The 17,231-nt window shown below is 36.8% G+C and overlaps 1 protein-coding gene across 4 annotated transcripts in view; it reads left to right on the top strand.

The window, feature by feature from the left end:
- Window positions 1–3,488: 3,488 nt before the first annotated feature.
- CHRDL1 (chordin like 1) overlaps window positions 3,489–17,231 on the top strand; it is a 166,186-nt gene continuing 152,443 nt past the window's right edge. For all 4 annotated transcript variants that reach the window (XM_006167720.3, XM_006167719.3, XM_014583899.2 and 1 more), the window contains exon 1: window positions 3,489–3,634. In XM_006167720.3, coding sequence (XP_006167782.1) covers window positions 3,538–3,634 — 97 coding nt within the window. In that variant the 5' untranslated portion in view covers window positions 3,489–3,537. The remainder of the gene's footprint in view (window positions 3,635–17,231) is intronic.

The following is a 17,231-nucleotide window of genomic DNA, read 5'->3' as shown; positions in this document are numbered from 1 at the left end:
TGCCATGGGCTGGGTGAGAGATGGTGCCCAAAGCACAGCAACAGGCCGGTTGGGGACTCTGGATTCGAACCCACAACTTTCCTCTTGGTCTGCATTTTTTTAATACTCTGGCACTTGGAGAGGCCACTTACGTACTTCCCAATGAGCTGTGTAGGACTATGTCCGCTTACCCCCTTACTTACCGTGCGTGCCCTGTTTTCTCATTTGCTGAAGTGCCCTGGACCAGTGGCTGATTAATACTTGCTGAAGTTACTAAAACAGGGTGGACAGGCAAGAGGCTCCGTTGTCCTTTGGACATTTGCCTCATTTTTCTGGCCCAGACCACTGGGGTCAGAGTTTGAGACACCGGGCTCAGGAAAAGCAATGCGGTATTGTCAAAACATAGGGCCTGGAAAGTCTGCCTTCTAATCCTTCTCAGCCCTGCAACTAAATTATTTGAGTTCTCTGAGTGCCACCCTCCGGCCTTCCCCCACCCCCACCCCGTGCCCATTTCAAAGGTGGAGTTGCATGGAGTAATATGAAATGATAGGAAAGTGTTTGACAAGCCAAACACAAGGCATTGTTTGTCAATCATAAGCAGCAACAAAGGCATTGCCCCTGACAAGATATAGCCTGGGCCAAAACTGCCATTTTTTTCTATGAGAACCCACCACCAGTTAACTGAGTGTTTCTTGTTGGATGGTAGAGTGGGGAGAGCATTTCAGCTGATGGACAAGGGCCTGAGACTCCAGTGTCTTTCTTATTGTATGTCAGAAAGAAAATTGCTACCCCAGGGGCTGTCCCACAGATGACAGTGAATGTGAGATTACAAGGTCAGTCAAGCCTCTCTGGAGGATTAAAGAGACACTGTGGGGCGTGAAGAACTGACTGACATGTGCTCATCCCTTAGCCTTCCTTTGGGGATTCCTCTTCGGTTCTGTTCTACCCAGGAGAGCTGTTCTGAGAGTTGGCTCTTGACATCTGATGGCTCAGATTGTCCCTCAGTTACAGCTGGGCAAGGAGCAGTTGATCCCTTTGCTTGACACAAAGGAACAATGTGAATGCTTGTTGCATGAAGGTACCTTAATGGATACCTTTCTTTTGCTGACACATTTCTTATTCCTTTGTAAAGTTCACTCACCCTCCCCTCCCATCCCACTCCCACTCCTAGTGTTAGTTTTAGGGTTTTATTTTCTTTGTTGCATTCTTTTTGGGTCCTGGATCCCCTAAAACATGTCCATGACTATAATTCTAAGTAACCTGTAAAAGAGCCAGTACAAGTTCAGTGGCACAACAGCCTGTGTGAAGCAGACAGAGAGTTAATGCAGAAATAACTCCAGTTAACTGGGTCAAAGTATAATTTGAAAAATTAAGGACAGTTTGGCTCTTTGCAAGAATAAGAGGCGGCATGTTTGCTGAGCAATGCTTGCTTGTGTTTACTGCTGCAGTCTCAACAAATGTCTTGAACCAACCCCTCCCTGAAAAGAAAAAGTTAAAGGGATAAAGAGAAATTGAATGGTGGGGAAACCTAGAGAGGGAACTCTTCTTGGTTCATATTTCCACACAGAATACAAAGGCAGGACTTCAGGATCTTGTAAATCAAAAGCGAGTATTTATAAAGCGATTCATTTTCTGATGTTCTCCATCACAGCCTGGGAGGCCACACAGATGACAGGGAATGCCAAAAGAGATGAATTGCTCTCTAGTCACTAACTTTTCTATTTGCTCATAACATTAGTTGGGACCCAAGAAAAGCAAAAATCTTCTAAGATCTGTTTTCTTGCCAGCTTGAGTTATGAAGCAATGCTACTGTTCCTGAATCGCCTAACCATTGTACAAGAAAAACAACCCTGTTGGTTCTTGCATGGGGAGATCTGAAAAATGTGGTTTCAAAAATATACTCTGAGATCCATTTATGATAGTGATAAATTGGATTTCAGTGGTTAAAATGTCCTCTCTTTTGGAGGGATAAGCTTATTAAAGTAGGCTCAGGAAGAACCTCATTGAGGTGGGTGGCTGTGTTAAACTATTAATGAAAATGATTTGCTACAAGGGAACCTGATACCTCTCAGGGGATAGAGATGCTCTGACTGATTAAAAGCAGAACCCAAACTCACAGAGAGGACCGAGCCCAGGCATTCAGAAGGCTAAGCACATATCCTAGGAGAATTGGGTCTTTCTTTAAGGAGAATGGAGGAGATAGACAAAAGAAGGTGATAAGTGCTGCAAATTCTGCCTGATTGCAATAAATTCTTCTCTATGATCAGTTTTTCCTCAGTTACATATTAATAATAGTAAACAATGGATTTTTTGATAATCTGAGCAATTTCATAGCATGTAAAGTAGTAGCTGTGCCATCTACTTTAGAACCCAAAGACATTTAATTCTTTAAAATGATCATCTTGCAGTCTGTTGTGTTCTCTATGCTTCAGTATTTAGGTTAGACCTTCTGAAAAAAAAAGCAATGAGCTCAGTTGTCATCCAGGGTTAACCCCAGATTGAATGTAAAAGTATGAATTTATTTTGGTGCAGAATTTTTTGAAATCTGTATATAGTTTTTTTTCATAATATGTACTTTCAATGATCTTTTAGAAAACTCCTTGTATTTTCAAATGATTGGAGGAGTTTTGTAGACTCTAAAGTCTATGGACATGATCTGTGACTGAACATGAGCTACAGCAAACATTGTGTTCCAGGACTCAGAAGGTTTAAGATTTCTACTGCTTAGATTAGAAATGCCAATCCTATAGTTGAATAAATGGAATTGTAGTTGTTTAACGGTTTTTTTGCATGGTGGTGGAAGGTGAACAAATTACCTGTTTAAATTTGTCTAATTTCCTTTAAAAATGGTCCATTTAAAATTTCCATGTCACAGCAGACTTCTTAGGAGAGGAATGTCTGAACCATTCTAAGCAGTAAAACTTAAGTGTTTAATTACACCCATTTGCTAATTACATCTATCTTTTCTAACATCAGTAGCCAAACTGAAGATCCTTATAGATCTCATAGACAAGGATTGATCAATTTGTACTTCATCCCTGAAGGATTAATGATAGCAGTAGTCTTGAAGCTGTAATTAGTTAACTTTCATTTCAGGAATTGCTTGGATCTCATGCTGATTACTTTTACTTTTGTTTGCCAAAATAGCCGTTTTGCAAACTCGAGTTTCCCTTTTCTCCCAAAGAAAATCTCTTGAGAAATCAACTTTAATTCCCTTAGAAAGGAAGATTTCAAAATTAATTTTTATTTTCCTGTGACCTGCCTGTAAGGATTTCGTCTCAGCATTGGGTAGGAATGCATGTTCGTTTGTTTGAATTTTCTCCCACAATATTTTCAAGAGAAGAGGAGCAAATCCTTTTTCTAATGCAGGCATGTAATGCTTGCACCTATATAAATTTTCCAGCATTTTTTGTTGTTATTCTACCAAGTTAGAAGCCTGAGCATCAAAGATTTCCATGAATTGCAGAAGAGCTGTGTTAAGTCTTTTTTCTGCCCTTTTCCAACAGGTTGAGTACACCAGGCCCTGAAGGTTCTGAGTTGCTGTTTGCAGTGGTCCAAATGAGAAAGACGTGGAAAATGGGAGGCATGAAATACATCTTTTCCTTGTTGTTGTTTTTTCTTTTCTTAGAAGGAAGCAAAACAGAACAAGTAAAACGTAAGTGTCTTGAGTTTAAAAAATAATATACTTTTTATCATTTCTTTGAAAATGTGGTTATAATCTGTAGAAGTAGTGATTTAGCCCAAATGTAGTCATGCCATTATTCTAAGAGAAGAAAGTGAATCTTCCTGGTTTATGCATGAGCTGATAAAAGAATGAGCCCTTTGAATCTGGCCAACTAGATTTGGGGCTGTTTTTCTGATTATCATATAGTTTTCATCTCAGAGAACACATGACACGTTAGGCTATTTCCCTTTCCCATTCTAAACTGTACAAATCTCATTCCATTTTACGTAACTCTAGAAATATCTGACAGATGAGCTGGATTTTTTCCCAAATTTCAGACTCTTCAGTAAAGGTTTTCTGTTTGTGAAAAAGAATAACACAGAAAAGAAAAAAAAAGTAAAACAAGCTCAGCTATTCCCTTTCAGCTATGCTGAAAAACACAGAAGAAACCTTTACATGAACTAGATTGAGATGAAAAACTCTTTCAGAAAATTGAGATCCCAGGGACCATTAGCAAACTGGATGCCATTTGTTGAAAGGAACATCCCCGCAAAGCCAGGGAATATTTCTAGAAAGTCAGCGATCCGTATGATGGGTTAACACATTGGAGAAAGCAGAGAGTGGCAGGAAGGGGGAGATAAATAACCTTCCCTGCCATCACATTTGGGAGATTTATAAGTAACCATTGACATCTTTGTTCTTGTGAGGAGCTTTCTGCTGCATTTGCACAGTGTGAGCCTCACCTTTACTGGGCCACTTGCAGCCACTCTGAGGTGGGTGCTTACTCTAAATTTGTAGGAAAAGCCTTAGCTCTAGTTCTCCCTTTTGGCTACATCAAAAGAAGCACAAAGTGGAATTGGTCCAAGAGGGGCATTCTCTGCTCCACTGAACTTATTCATGAGAAGAAGCTGTGAAAATATTCCTGGTAGGAGTTGAAGCAGTGTCTGAAGCTCATCCCTTACACATGTATCTCCTTTATCAGCATAAGTTAAATATATCAGGAAGAAGGCTTGCTGACAAGGAGAACAGTGCCAAACCTATTCCATCACTAAGTGTGTTTCTATTACACTATGATTTTTTAAATATTAAATGTAATCTTCTCCCTGGGAGAAATAGTGCTTTTGATTAGGCTTTTAAGCATGAGTGGTCTGTGGGGATATTTAGTATAATTGGAACACAAAAGAAAGTTTAGGAGGGCATGATTTCAGCAAGGAAGCTTAGGTCAGCCTCTCCCTTTGAATTCCTCAAACTCCCTGCTTCTCCTTTTACTTGAATATATAGTTTATCATAGAGCCCTCCTCTTCCAGAAGTTGTCCTTGATTTAAATGAATGTGATAGAAATATCAGCTGGGCTTTTAAAAATCCTTCTCTTCTTAGAAAGAAACTTTCTTTATGGCACGTTACCGATGGCCTCATGGGGAATTTGTAACTCTCAGAAGACCATCTCTTCTAGGAAGCCTTCCTTATTTATGAAGAATTAAGGAATATTGTTCATGAACTTTAGACCTTAGTTGACAAACTAAAGAAAGATGTGACTTAAAAATTAGTGTTACGTATGAAGAAATACTAATTTCTAATGTTCCCTGTGCCTATAATTTTGTCCCAATCCCTTTTGATAGTATCGGTGTCAAAGTGATAGGGCACTAGTTCTGGTCTAGTGTTTCAGGTTTATAGTCAAATGATGAAGCTAAGGTCATGGTCATTCTCCAGTGAGTGGCCACACCCAAGCTAACTATCTCAAAGATGTGCAAAGTCATCTCCATTGAAGGGGAAACCTCAAAGCATATGTCCTATATATGTTGTCTTGATATAAATACACATGTTCATGTTATGTGTGTACAGAGTTTTATATTGCAGCTCTAACACTGAGAAGTTAGTAGAAATGAGGACACTAAGGGGAATGGTTATGTTAAATGCAGTAAGTAATGTCATTGCCATTAAAAATACTATAAAAAATTTGGTGGCTATGGAAAATGCTTTTATCAACTTATTTTTAATTTTTTGAATTATAAAATTAATATATGCTCATTATATAAAACAATTTGACAATATCTGGGCTTCATTAAAAAGGTGTATCCCTTAACTTTCATTCCACTCTCCAAGAGAAACAAACTGTTAGTAGTCTGCTATGTGTTCCTCCAAACTCTTTTGTGTTATGAAATTATATATACATGTCTGTTTTTTCTTTTGCAAAACTGAAGTATTATGGACATTTTTTTTTCTGTAACTTGCTTTTACTAAGCAATGGGTCTAGGACATTTTCCAGCTCAGAACATGACCATCGCAACCTAACAGTCCCATATTCTTTCAAATGTCTGTATAGTTTCTAATCGTATAACTGTGCCATGGTTTATTTAACCAGTCTATCTGTAGATATTTAAGTTGCTTCCAGTTTTTGCTATTATATGTAAGGCATTAAGGAACACCTCTAGGCACTTGTGCAAGTACTCGTGAGTGATTGTTAGTCAAGTATGTGTTTAGTTTTAATCTTAACAAGTACTGCCATATTGCCCTTCAAATAAGTTGTATTAATTCATACTCCAACAGAATATATTTGCAAACTATACCTTAGATAAGTGTCTGATAACCAGAATATACAGGGAGCTCAAGCAGCTTACACACAAAAAAATAATCAATTCAATTAAAAGATGGGAAAATGAACTGAACAGACAGTTCTTCAAAGAAGACATACAAATGGCCCAAAAGCATATGAAAATGTGCTTGACATCTCTTATCATAAGAGAAACACAAATCAAAACCACAATGAGGGACCAGCAGTTGGCGTAATGTCTATGCTGCTGGACTCCCATGTAGCCAACACGCACGGTTCAAGTCCCGGACCTGGTGGCTTAAACTCACGCCGGGCATGTGTGCATGTGTGCCCAAGATCCTGAGAGGAAAATTGAGAAGAAGGGATTGTGGCATGGCCATCCCCCCTGGGGGGGTGATTTCTCAGTTCCTATCTCTCTGTCTCTGTCTTTCTGGAGAGTGCACGCGCCCTACAGCAAAAACCTACAAAAAAAGAAAAGATACCACTTAACCCCAGTCAGAATGGCTAAAATTAAAAAAAAAAGAAATAATGATAAGTGCTGGTGAGGTTGTGGTGAAAAGGGAACTCTCCTACATTGTTGGTGGAAATGCAAATTAGTACAACCACTTTGGAAAACAATATAGAGATGCCTCAGAAGCCTACAAATAGAACTACCATAGGACCCAGTAATTCCACTCTTAGGTATTTACCCAAAGGATAGAAAAAACTCTCATTTGGAAAAGCACTTGCACATCCATGTTTATTGCAGAATTACTTACAATTGCTAGTATATGGAATCAATCCAGATGTCCAAAAACAGATGATTGGATTGAAAAAAATGTGGCATATGTACTTTATAGGATACTGTTCAGCCATAAAAAATAATAAGACCCTGACATATGATACAAAGTAGGCAAATATGGAAGACTTAATGCTGTGCGAATGAAGCCAGACTATGAAAGACAGTGTATGTCCCCACTCAATATATACCGATTATCTGTACTCCATAGCAGAAACTGAAAATTTAGAAGGTATATAGAAGCAGGAAGGGCAGCAGTAAATACTACAGAAAGTAAGATAGGGATAATAAAGGAGTGGGTAATAGATGGAGGGATGGGACCAGGGAAAGAAAAAAAAAAAGGACATTTAATCGACAAAAATATAACAAAAACCTATTTGCTGATGGTAATGTATATAGATATGCCTTTATCTTGACTGATATGCATGGTATTCGTGCTGGAAAAAGTAGTGTTGTAAACTGTAAAGATAAATATGATTAAATGTAAATTTAAAACATTATACTCCCATAGTCTATGAGAGCCCTTGAAAAAGTTCATGGATAAAGGGAATTAAAGTATAAGTTTATATGGATGCAAAAAAAAAAGGAAGAAATCCATACACAGTTTTTTTTTTTCTTTTTACAATATGCATTTCCATGGATTTAAAAAAAAAACCTTTTTATGTAGGAGAAGCCATTTCTAATTCCTTCACCAAGCATATTACTTCTTAAAAGAATTATTTATTTCTGTTTGTTACTATTTTTTAATTTGACGAGAGAGAGATAGAAAAAGAGAGAAGGGGATAAAGTAAGCCACCAGGTCCAGGACTCAAACCATGGTTGACCATGTGGGGATCCAGTGCTTTTAACCACCACACCATATGCCGACCCAAACAAGTGTAGGATTAATCTTTGTATCTTGGAGCCAGTTTACTAGGGGAATCATATTTCAGTTTTTCTTTGATATTTAACTATTACTGAAGCACTTTTTCAATTACTTTTTGGTTCAATTATATTTCTTCAGTGAATTACCTATTTTTTAGTTGGGTTTCTTGTTTTATTAATTTGTGAAAGCTTATTTATTAACTTGTTTCAAATTTTGTTACTAACCTTCTATATTTCAAATATTTTTTAATCTGTCTAACATTTACATTAAACTTTAAGTTGTATTTTCACATATAGAAGTTTTAAACTTTGATTTAATCAAATTGACAAAATTCATTCATTTCCTGTAGGGTTTTTATATTTCTTCTTATTTCTAGAAAGGTCTTTTCCACTTTATATTCTCTTATTTTATTCTGCTCCTACTGTATTTTGGGGTGTTACCCATAGTTCTCTATTCTGTTTATATTCATGTATGGTATACAGTTGAAAAATAATTTTTAAAAATGTCTGGATGGTAGGTTTATAAATGTTGTTTTTTTTTTATCTTTGTGCTGCTTCTAATTCTGAGATTTTAATGATTGGCAAGTATTACTTTTACAATAGGGAAAACATCCTTCAAAGTAGAAGAACATCTTGTTTCCCATATTTTTACTGTTCAATTCTAGAGGAAGGTAGCTATGGGAGCAGATAAATAAAAAAAGAGGTTTTTAAAATTATATTGAATTTTTAATTAAAAAGCTGGGAAAACTACAGTAAACCTGTAAATGTAGGGGTAAAGCATCTCGCTTTGCTGTCTGACACCATTTTATCCAAGGAAGCCAAAGTTTTTGAGATTTCAAGGACTGGTTGGAATATAAGCTTCTAGGTCAAGGAGGGTTCTCTGTAGCCCACTTACTCTCCTATTTGGAACATCAGAGTGGCATTAGGGGAAAGACTGAATGGTCAAAGGTGCTTCTGTGATTGGTGTAGAAATCTGAAGAGGACTGGAAAAAATGCTTTATTTGCAAAAAGCCCTTTTTACAAGGAATGGTAAAGGTGCGTGCTGTCACTTGCTGGTAGGTAATTAGCCCTGGTTACAGATTCTCTCAGAATGGGGAAGACAGGCTCAGGAATCAGAAAATACTGATAGTGCATTGCAATGGATGAATGAGCCATTGTTGCTTATATAAAAGTTTGTTACTGTCCAGCATCAGGAAGGTTTGAGGTCTTTAGCTGGGCAGAGATCTTTCTGTAACTCCATTATGCTTTGTTGTTAAAGTTGTAGTCAATGAGGCCAGGAAGCTCTTTTGAAGTTCAAAGGAGCGTAACATGCACAGCATAATATTTATGCAAATATGGGACAAATGGGCTGGAGAATTTGCCCTTTTGGCAGATCTAGCTTAGATAATGAACTATTGATCAAAGTAAGGGTGAAGAATTGAGTTGTTAAAAATATTCAATTATGTATTTCTAATGGACAAGCCTGTGCCAAGTCTGGCAGTGGTTCTGGGGAGAGAAATTGTTCATATGTTTAATCGAGTCCATTACTGCTTTGTAAGGTGAGTTAACTGGATCTTCAAGGGACTAGATTCTCACATATTCTGTTGATCAGGAGGAAAACTTTGGACATTCTTTTTTGGCTGAACGTGGGCCTTTGGACTTCTCAGGGAGGCAAGTCACCAAAAGATTGAAAGGAAGGACGATGCTACTTAGAAAGTTTGAGACAGAAATCGCAGCCTTTATGGAGCCTACTCAGAACCTCTCTATTGTGAAAGCCAAAGGCATTTTTTTCTCTCCAGATTCTCACTTGGAGTGACATTTCAGATGATAATTGGACAATAGAAAGAAGCAAAGTGAACCAGAGATTAGACCTATTCACATCTGAGAAATTTAAGTAGATGAAAGCAGGGACAGGAAGAAAATCTTAAGATTAGATAACTTAATTTTACAGAGCACATTCTGCATTATTTTTACTTTGGTGGGGGCAGTGGGCTTTGGCGTGATGACTTTGGAATTAGCTTAGATCCAACTCCCACCTTCATCCCATATTTATGTACTTTGGAAATGTTACTTATCTAGCTTTAGTTTTACTATTAGTACAATGGAGGAAATAATAGGACAGTAAGTGTGAACTTAGTCATTTGAAGAATCAATAAGATTGTGTACACCAAGTTCTTTGCATAGTGACTGGCACATAGTTAGCTTTTAATAAGTGGAAACTATTAAAAACAATTCTCTTACAAGCCAAATTATATTATACCTTCATTTTAAGATGAGACACTTGAAACCCAGTGAGATCAAGTGACTTTGTGCAAGGACACACAGCAAGTCCCAGACAGAGCCAGAATTAAAACCAAGGTCTTCTAATTCAGTGTTTTGTTCACCATACAGTCTGCCTCTAGAAATGCTCTGAAGAAGCTACTTCTTTCTTTTGACTAGAAGCCCAGTCCTTTGTAGATGGCACTATTTAATACATAAACGATGATCCAAGTGAATGAGTAAAGAGCTTTGTAACCAGAATTCCTAGGAGAGGCAGTATTACTATTTGAGAGTTAAAAGACTTAGACTAGGACAGAAATTATTTAGGAACCCAAGTAAGCTTAGCCAAAGGAAAGTTGTGAGGAAGGTTAGAAATATGTGCCTTTATGTCTATGTGTCTTAGATTTCCCTGACTTCTCAGTAGGATTGGAATGTCCTCATAGTTTAACGGAAAGAGGACTATGCTTAATCAAGAGACCTAGTTTCTGGTCAGTCTTCTGTTGCTTACTGTGTGGTATTGGTTGAGTCACTCATGGTCTTTGAAATAAAGGTTCTCTACTTATAAACTGGGAAGAATTTTTACTTTCTGGACAGAAATCTGAAGGACAACAGAATAGGGGCTAGAAAGGTGGGACAAGAAAAACCAAGGCTCTGACTTTGGGTACTTGGAGTAAACCATCTGGACTTTTAATATTGTCACAAGGTCATTTGCAAAGAATATTTTACTCATTTAAAATTTATAGCCTCCTTGCTTCTAAAAAGATTAGATACAGGTTAGAGATGAAAGAATGGGTGCAAGATAACATTATTAAAGATGAAATAGAATAGAGGCTATCTGAAGAAAGCAGAAAGAGTAGATGTTTTTAAAATCTGGCTTGGTAGGTAATAGCACTCGCACTCTAAATTTGGCTTATGCTTCCTGAAAGGATTAATAGAAAAACTTTGGATTTGTTGACCAGAGAAATTTGACAGTTTCATCCGCAGAGATTATTCCTATCTCCCACTCACTCAGTCAGTATTGACCAAGGGATATTTGAATAGAGCACATTCTGGGTAGTGCAGGAGACCATCTGCAACCCTTTACAAAGAGTCAATAAAGAAATGCCAAACAGAAAAATGAATTGGAAAAATATTGAATTATAATTCAATAAAGGTCTTTCTGTAAGCAGTAAAGAAATGTGTTCCAGGTATTTTACCTTTGGTCGATCTCAGTTTATTGGAAGGTAGAACATGGAAATATTAAACAAATGGATATTTAATATGTCTATTAGACTGCTAAACAATCAGATGGCCCTAAGCAAAATTTATATTAACATGATTGTTGTTTTCTGATTTTAAAATAAATGTTCATTGTTAAACATTCAAAACATAAATAATAATAAGGAAAACAAAATTCAGTAGTAATCTCAACATACTTGGATAACTGTGGTTAATTGATATGTGCTATATACAACTCATCTTTATTTCTATGCTCAGGTGTATGTAAATAGTATCTTACAAAAATGAAATTATTTTTGTAACCGGTTTGGATCACGGTCTATTATGTCAATTCACAGTTGGATTTTCTAACATGCATATGTTGTGAAGGTATATCCCATGCTGTCTGAAGTAGAAGTTGGTTGGTTTAGATACCAGTTGCAAGGGATACAAAGTTGTTTGTTGTGAAGATTTCAAGAGCCCAACTTGCATTCTTTACTAAACAGAAAGAAAGTACTCCAGAACAAACAAAAAGTCTCCTTTAGTGGAGACTTATGCAGCTGAAGTGCAGATAGGGAGAACAGTTTGTTTTTTGAATATGAGCTTTGATTTTTGCCCAAAGTCCTATGCCATATGACACGGAAGAGATGATTTTAGCCAGAAAAATATTCAGGTCAGGTTTCACCAGCCAAATAGCCTTTCAGTAAAATAATCTCTCCATGGCCTCATAGTAAAGACTAATGAGAATACCATCAATTCCCAGTTATCCATGCTAATGGTAACTAAAAGGGCACAATGAATTGAAATTTCATGGGAAGTCTTCAGTTATCTCAGCCAATGGCATCATCTTGCTTGTCTATCAAACTTCTTTGAACTGTGTACACATTCCTTCTCATTGAATTTGCCCAGTTGCTAGTAGAAAAGTGAAATAAATACAAGGCAGGTAATAGGAGTGGGAGCATCTCATACATAAGACACTCAGTATATATTAAGTTAAATTAATTTTGGGCAAATGATCCAGTTAAGTAGAAATAAGATAATTAACTCCCAGAGGAAGGAATAAGCTGTGTTCCCAAGATGGAGAATTTGGTTTCTTCCTGTCTTTCCTTTTTTGTTGGCTTCTACAGCCTGGAAATGAAGTCTTAAAGTCCTGAGGAAATCTGACAGAGCCTTCAACTCCAGAAACTCAATTGCCAGAGAAATAAGAGATCTTTTTTCTTAACTATTATACTGTATCTTGCCCTTCCTATATTCTGCTTCAAGTTTGATAAACATTGAAGAAAAGTACTTATGCCTTTATCTTTTCTTCACATTTCTATTTGTCTTCTTAAGAAATAAGTAATTAAAAAGGAATTTGTTTACTTGCTGTGTCCCCTCATGTAATGAACATATTTGTCTCTCTCTCTCTCTCCACTGACTATATGTGTTATAATAGTGTAAATATTATCATAATGCTGACATGATGATGTGTATACAGTAATAACTCTTCTCCAAAACTGTTCATGGGAATGTTTTCTTGCTTTTGGACTAGTGATGAAGTTATTGACCTTTTGACCTAATCATTGGAGCGGAGCAGTAATAATTGGGCAAAACATTAATGACATAGTGGCACGTCTCTGTTTTTGTTTACTATTTGTCATCATTCTTGTTAACAGAGGCCCTTTAAGTACCAGTAATTGCCACCTCTAATTAGGGCCTGCTCTGAACCATTTGAATAATAGCTATGATGATGCAGGTTGAAGGTCCATCTCACAGTATTGGTATTCTTTTGAGAACAATTTCTACTCTTAGATGCCATTAATTAGTAGTATGTCATGCATTCTTCAGCTGGTATCTCTAACTTACTGGCAAAGGATCACCTTACTTTTCTTGCTTATATCTCCTAGAAGTTGATGAGGCATCTTTGTTTCAATAAAATCAGCTCATCTGTGCTTCTTGCCCAAAATGATACAATGGTACTATAGGTGTGATTGATTATATTATGTGATTTATTAAATTCTCTCCTTGGTGATGCCTAAATGTTTAAAAAGTACAAATTGACAATCTTGTGTTGAAATTGACTTTATAATTTCTAAAAATTGGGAACCAGCAGTTAACGTAATGGCTACGTCTCTGGATTCCTATGTAGTTGACCGCAGTTTGCGTCCCGGACCCGGTGGCTTAAAACTCACGCCGGGTGCGTGTGTGTGTATGAGCCCAAGATCTTGAGAGGAGAATGGAGGAGAAGGGATTGTGGCGTGACCATCCCCCCTGGGAGTGGTTGCTTTCTTTCTGTCTCTTTGTCTCTCTCTCTCTCTGTCTGGTGAGCGCACGCGCCCTATAGCAAAAATCTCTCCCCCCCAAAAAAAAATTGATAATTGTCTGTTATGTTCATAGAGAAATTAGTGTAATTGTGCTAACCACTCAATCTTAGACATCTATGCTAAAATATATCTTTATAGATTATGGTGTTTTTTTACATACTTGAAGAAGTGTCAGTAATTGCAAAAGCAGAGTTTAATAGTACCAATGGTATTACTGTTCAGTTCTTGTCTGCCTCCAGTTCCTAAATTTGCTCTTGCCAGGAGTTGTAGTTTTTCTGTCTGTGGTATAATTGGCCAAATCCCATACTGCTGACATAATAAGAAAAATGTACTTGATGAAAGACCATCGTGTTTTCATTTAGGATCAGGTTTCTATCAGCAGGCAGTATTTTAGGTAAGAAATTTGCACCTTCAAGAAGCATAGTTTGGAAGACACTGGTACAGTAGTAATAGAGGATAAATGCCATGTGAACATATGAGGAAAATGATAAGTTTAAAGATATGGAGAAATAACTTTTGACAGGGGTAATCTTGTCTTCCCAACAAGATTTTTATTATTATTATTTTTTATTTTATACATTTAATTACTATACATACAGCCTTTGAGAGCAAGAGCACTATTTCATATTTTCTACTTTATCACTTTCACAAATATTTTTTTAAAAACATGCAAAATAATGCTTATTAGCTATACTATTTTATATAGTCCATCTTGAGTATGACTTAACTTCATTACAAACAACACTGGTTATTTAAGAAGTGATCAGTGCTGGGAACCAGCAGTTAGCGTAATGGCTATGTCGCTGAACTCCCACGTAGTCGACCGCGGTTCGCGTCCCGGACCCGGTGGCTTAAATCTCACGCCGGGCATGTGTGCGTGCGTGCCCAAGATCCTGAGAGGAGAATGGAGGAGAAGGGATTGCGGCGTGACCATCCCCCCTGGGGGGTGATTTCTCCCTTTCTGTCTCTATGTCTCTGTCTGTCTGGCGAGCGCACGCGCTCTATAGCAAAAACCTCTCTCAAAAAAAAAAAAAAAAGAAGTGATCAGTGCTGTGTTTTAAAGGTGGCATAAAAAGTAATTTGATAAAAGATGAGGCAAGAACATATGGAAGCCCTCTATTTTCCAAGTTCTGAAAGTGAATAACCTGCAACTTACCAGCTATATGGCAGGGAATGTAGAATTCTATTATAGTTACAGTCCTCAGTTTCTAAAGTCATATTACTTAGACTTGAATCCCAGCTCCATATCTTGGCTATTCACATCAGCTTGAGCACTAGTCACATCAACTTCTTTACTTGATGTGTCCCCTCATGTAATGAACAGATTTGTCTCTCGCTCTCTCTCCACTGCCTATATGTGTTATTATAGTGTAAATATTATCATAATGCTGACATGATGATGTGTATACAGTAATAACTCTTCTCTAAAACCGTTCATGGGAATGTTTTCTTGCTTTTGGACTGGTGATGAAGTTATTGACCTCTCTGTGCTTCAGAATTTTTATTCATAAAACAGGGCTAATAATGGACTACTTTGTAGAGTTATTGTGAGAATTTAATGAAGTCATATATGTAAAACCCCGGTTATTGTGAGAATTTAGTTAATTCATATGTGTGAAACCCCGGTTATTGTGAGAATTTAATGAATTCATGTGTGTAAAACCCCTAGAACAGAGCCTGCCTCATGAGTCTGACTCAACAAATATTACTGTAGTTATTGTTTTGTTATTATTGTTATCATCATTTTCATCTGGCTCCATGCTTTTCTAGGATCTGATTCCTTGGGTATTTTTTATACTTATATACCTCCTAGCCTTTGAACAAAATTTGGAACAGGAAAATTCAGCTCACTTAGTTTTCATACTTTGTCTAATAATACTTTGTAAAGGCTGAATTTTGGGGAAATCAACTCTATTAGCTGAAATAAGTTATTTGAATTATTCATGGTTTTCATAAATCATGGTGAGCTTCCAATATGTTAAAGTGATCAATTTAATAGTGTCAGTGAAATAATCTGTCTCACACATATATCAGTGAAAAGATAGAAACCTGCTTAAAAACAATAAATAAGGAATAACTTCTTTGTGGTATCAGTATTTACTGTTTCTTTGAAAACAGACTTCCCTGCAAGTTAGACTTTTAACAATTTGTAAGACAGTTTTAAAAATGTTTAAATACACTTGAAACATACATTTGGAAAACTTATTTTATTTTAGCATTTGCTTAGTCTTTCAGAGGGATTTATCTTTTATGATTACATTTCTTCTTCATCAGGTAAAAAAGCTAAGTCATGCTTTCAGATCACATTCAGGTCACATAGCAGATAGCAAAAGTTCATCCCATTTCATATTTTAAATAGGTAGATCTGGATGAACTAGTCCAACCCAGGTAAATAATCTGAAATTAAATGCTTAATATAGAAGATTCTATTTTACTTTGCAATGTGTATTTCAGTCAGCAAAGAAACTTTCAGTTTACCTCCATTCAAGTGTTAGTGGGCCCAGACCAATATGACTATATATGCTAACCAAATAATGCCACTTGAAGGAGCCACCTTGGTGTATTTGCTTCCAAGTGTATACTCAAATTCTTTCTGAAATGGCAAAACAAATTGTGTAAATGAAATACAAATCACTTAAGTGTTTGTCAATGTGATCATGAATTGTACAGAAACAATCACTCTTTGCTTATCGACATGTTAAAGGTAGAGAAAGATGCCTCATTTAGATGTTAGTCTCAGAAAATTCATGACCATCTCTCATCAGTTAAAAATGTTAGGATTGCTAAAATATTTAAAATTTTTTTTTTGAGAGGTTTTTGCTTCAGGGCGCTTGCCAGACAGACAGAGAGAGACAGAGAGATCCCCAGGGGGGATGGCCACGCCACAATCCCTTCTCCTCCATTCTCCTCTCGGGATCATGGGCATGCATGCACATGCGCCCGGTGTGAGTTTAAGCCACCGGGTCCGGGACTCAAACCACGGTTGACTACGTGGGAGTCCAGCGATATAGCCATTACGCTAACTGCTGGTCCCAATTTAAAATATTATTTATTTTAATCTTGAATGTTATGGAATACAAATTTGAGTCTATACCAAGAAAATTATATTGTCAAGACTTGGATGGAAAGCACATTAGTTCTGCCTAAAAAACATTTTGTCAGGGCCAGCAGGTGGCATGGTAGTTGAGGCACTGGACTCCCACATGGCCAACTGTGCTTCAAGTCCCAAACCTGAGAGCTTGCTTTCTCGCCCCTTCACCCCATCTCTCTCTCGTGCGTGCATGTGCCGTATCAAACAATTTTAAGTTAATAATAAAAATAAATAAATATTTTTAAAAGTATTTTGTTTTACTTTTCTTTGTTCTTTTAATTAGTAAATGGTTTTGAGGACTTACTCTTAACTCAGCATTATAGATTAATATAACAATGTTAACAATAATGGCACTATCATAAAAAGTGAAATGAAAATGATTACTAAAAATGAGCATATTCAACCTATTCAGCATTGCTGATAGAAAGAAATACCTTTTTTATTTTTATAAAAATCATACATCCTTTTTATTGTTAGGTCATAAAGAGGAATCAAAATTAAAAGCAAAATTACAGGGTAAGACTTAACAAAACTACTAGGAGCATCAAAAGAAGTGAAATGGGACC

This window comes from Tupaia chinensis, unplaced genomic scaffold (assembly GCF_000334495.1).
Source record: "Tupaia chinensis unplaced genomic scaffold, TupChi_1.0 Scaffold144991_2, whole genome shotgun sequence".
Classification (NCBI taxonomy): Eukaryota; Metazoa; Chordata; class Mammalia; order Scandentia; family Tupaiidae; genus Tupaia; species Tupaia belangeri.
This window is presented reverse-complemented; position numbering and strand designations above follow the sequence as displayed.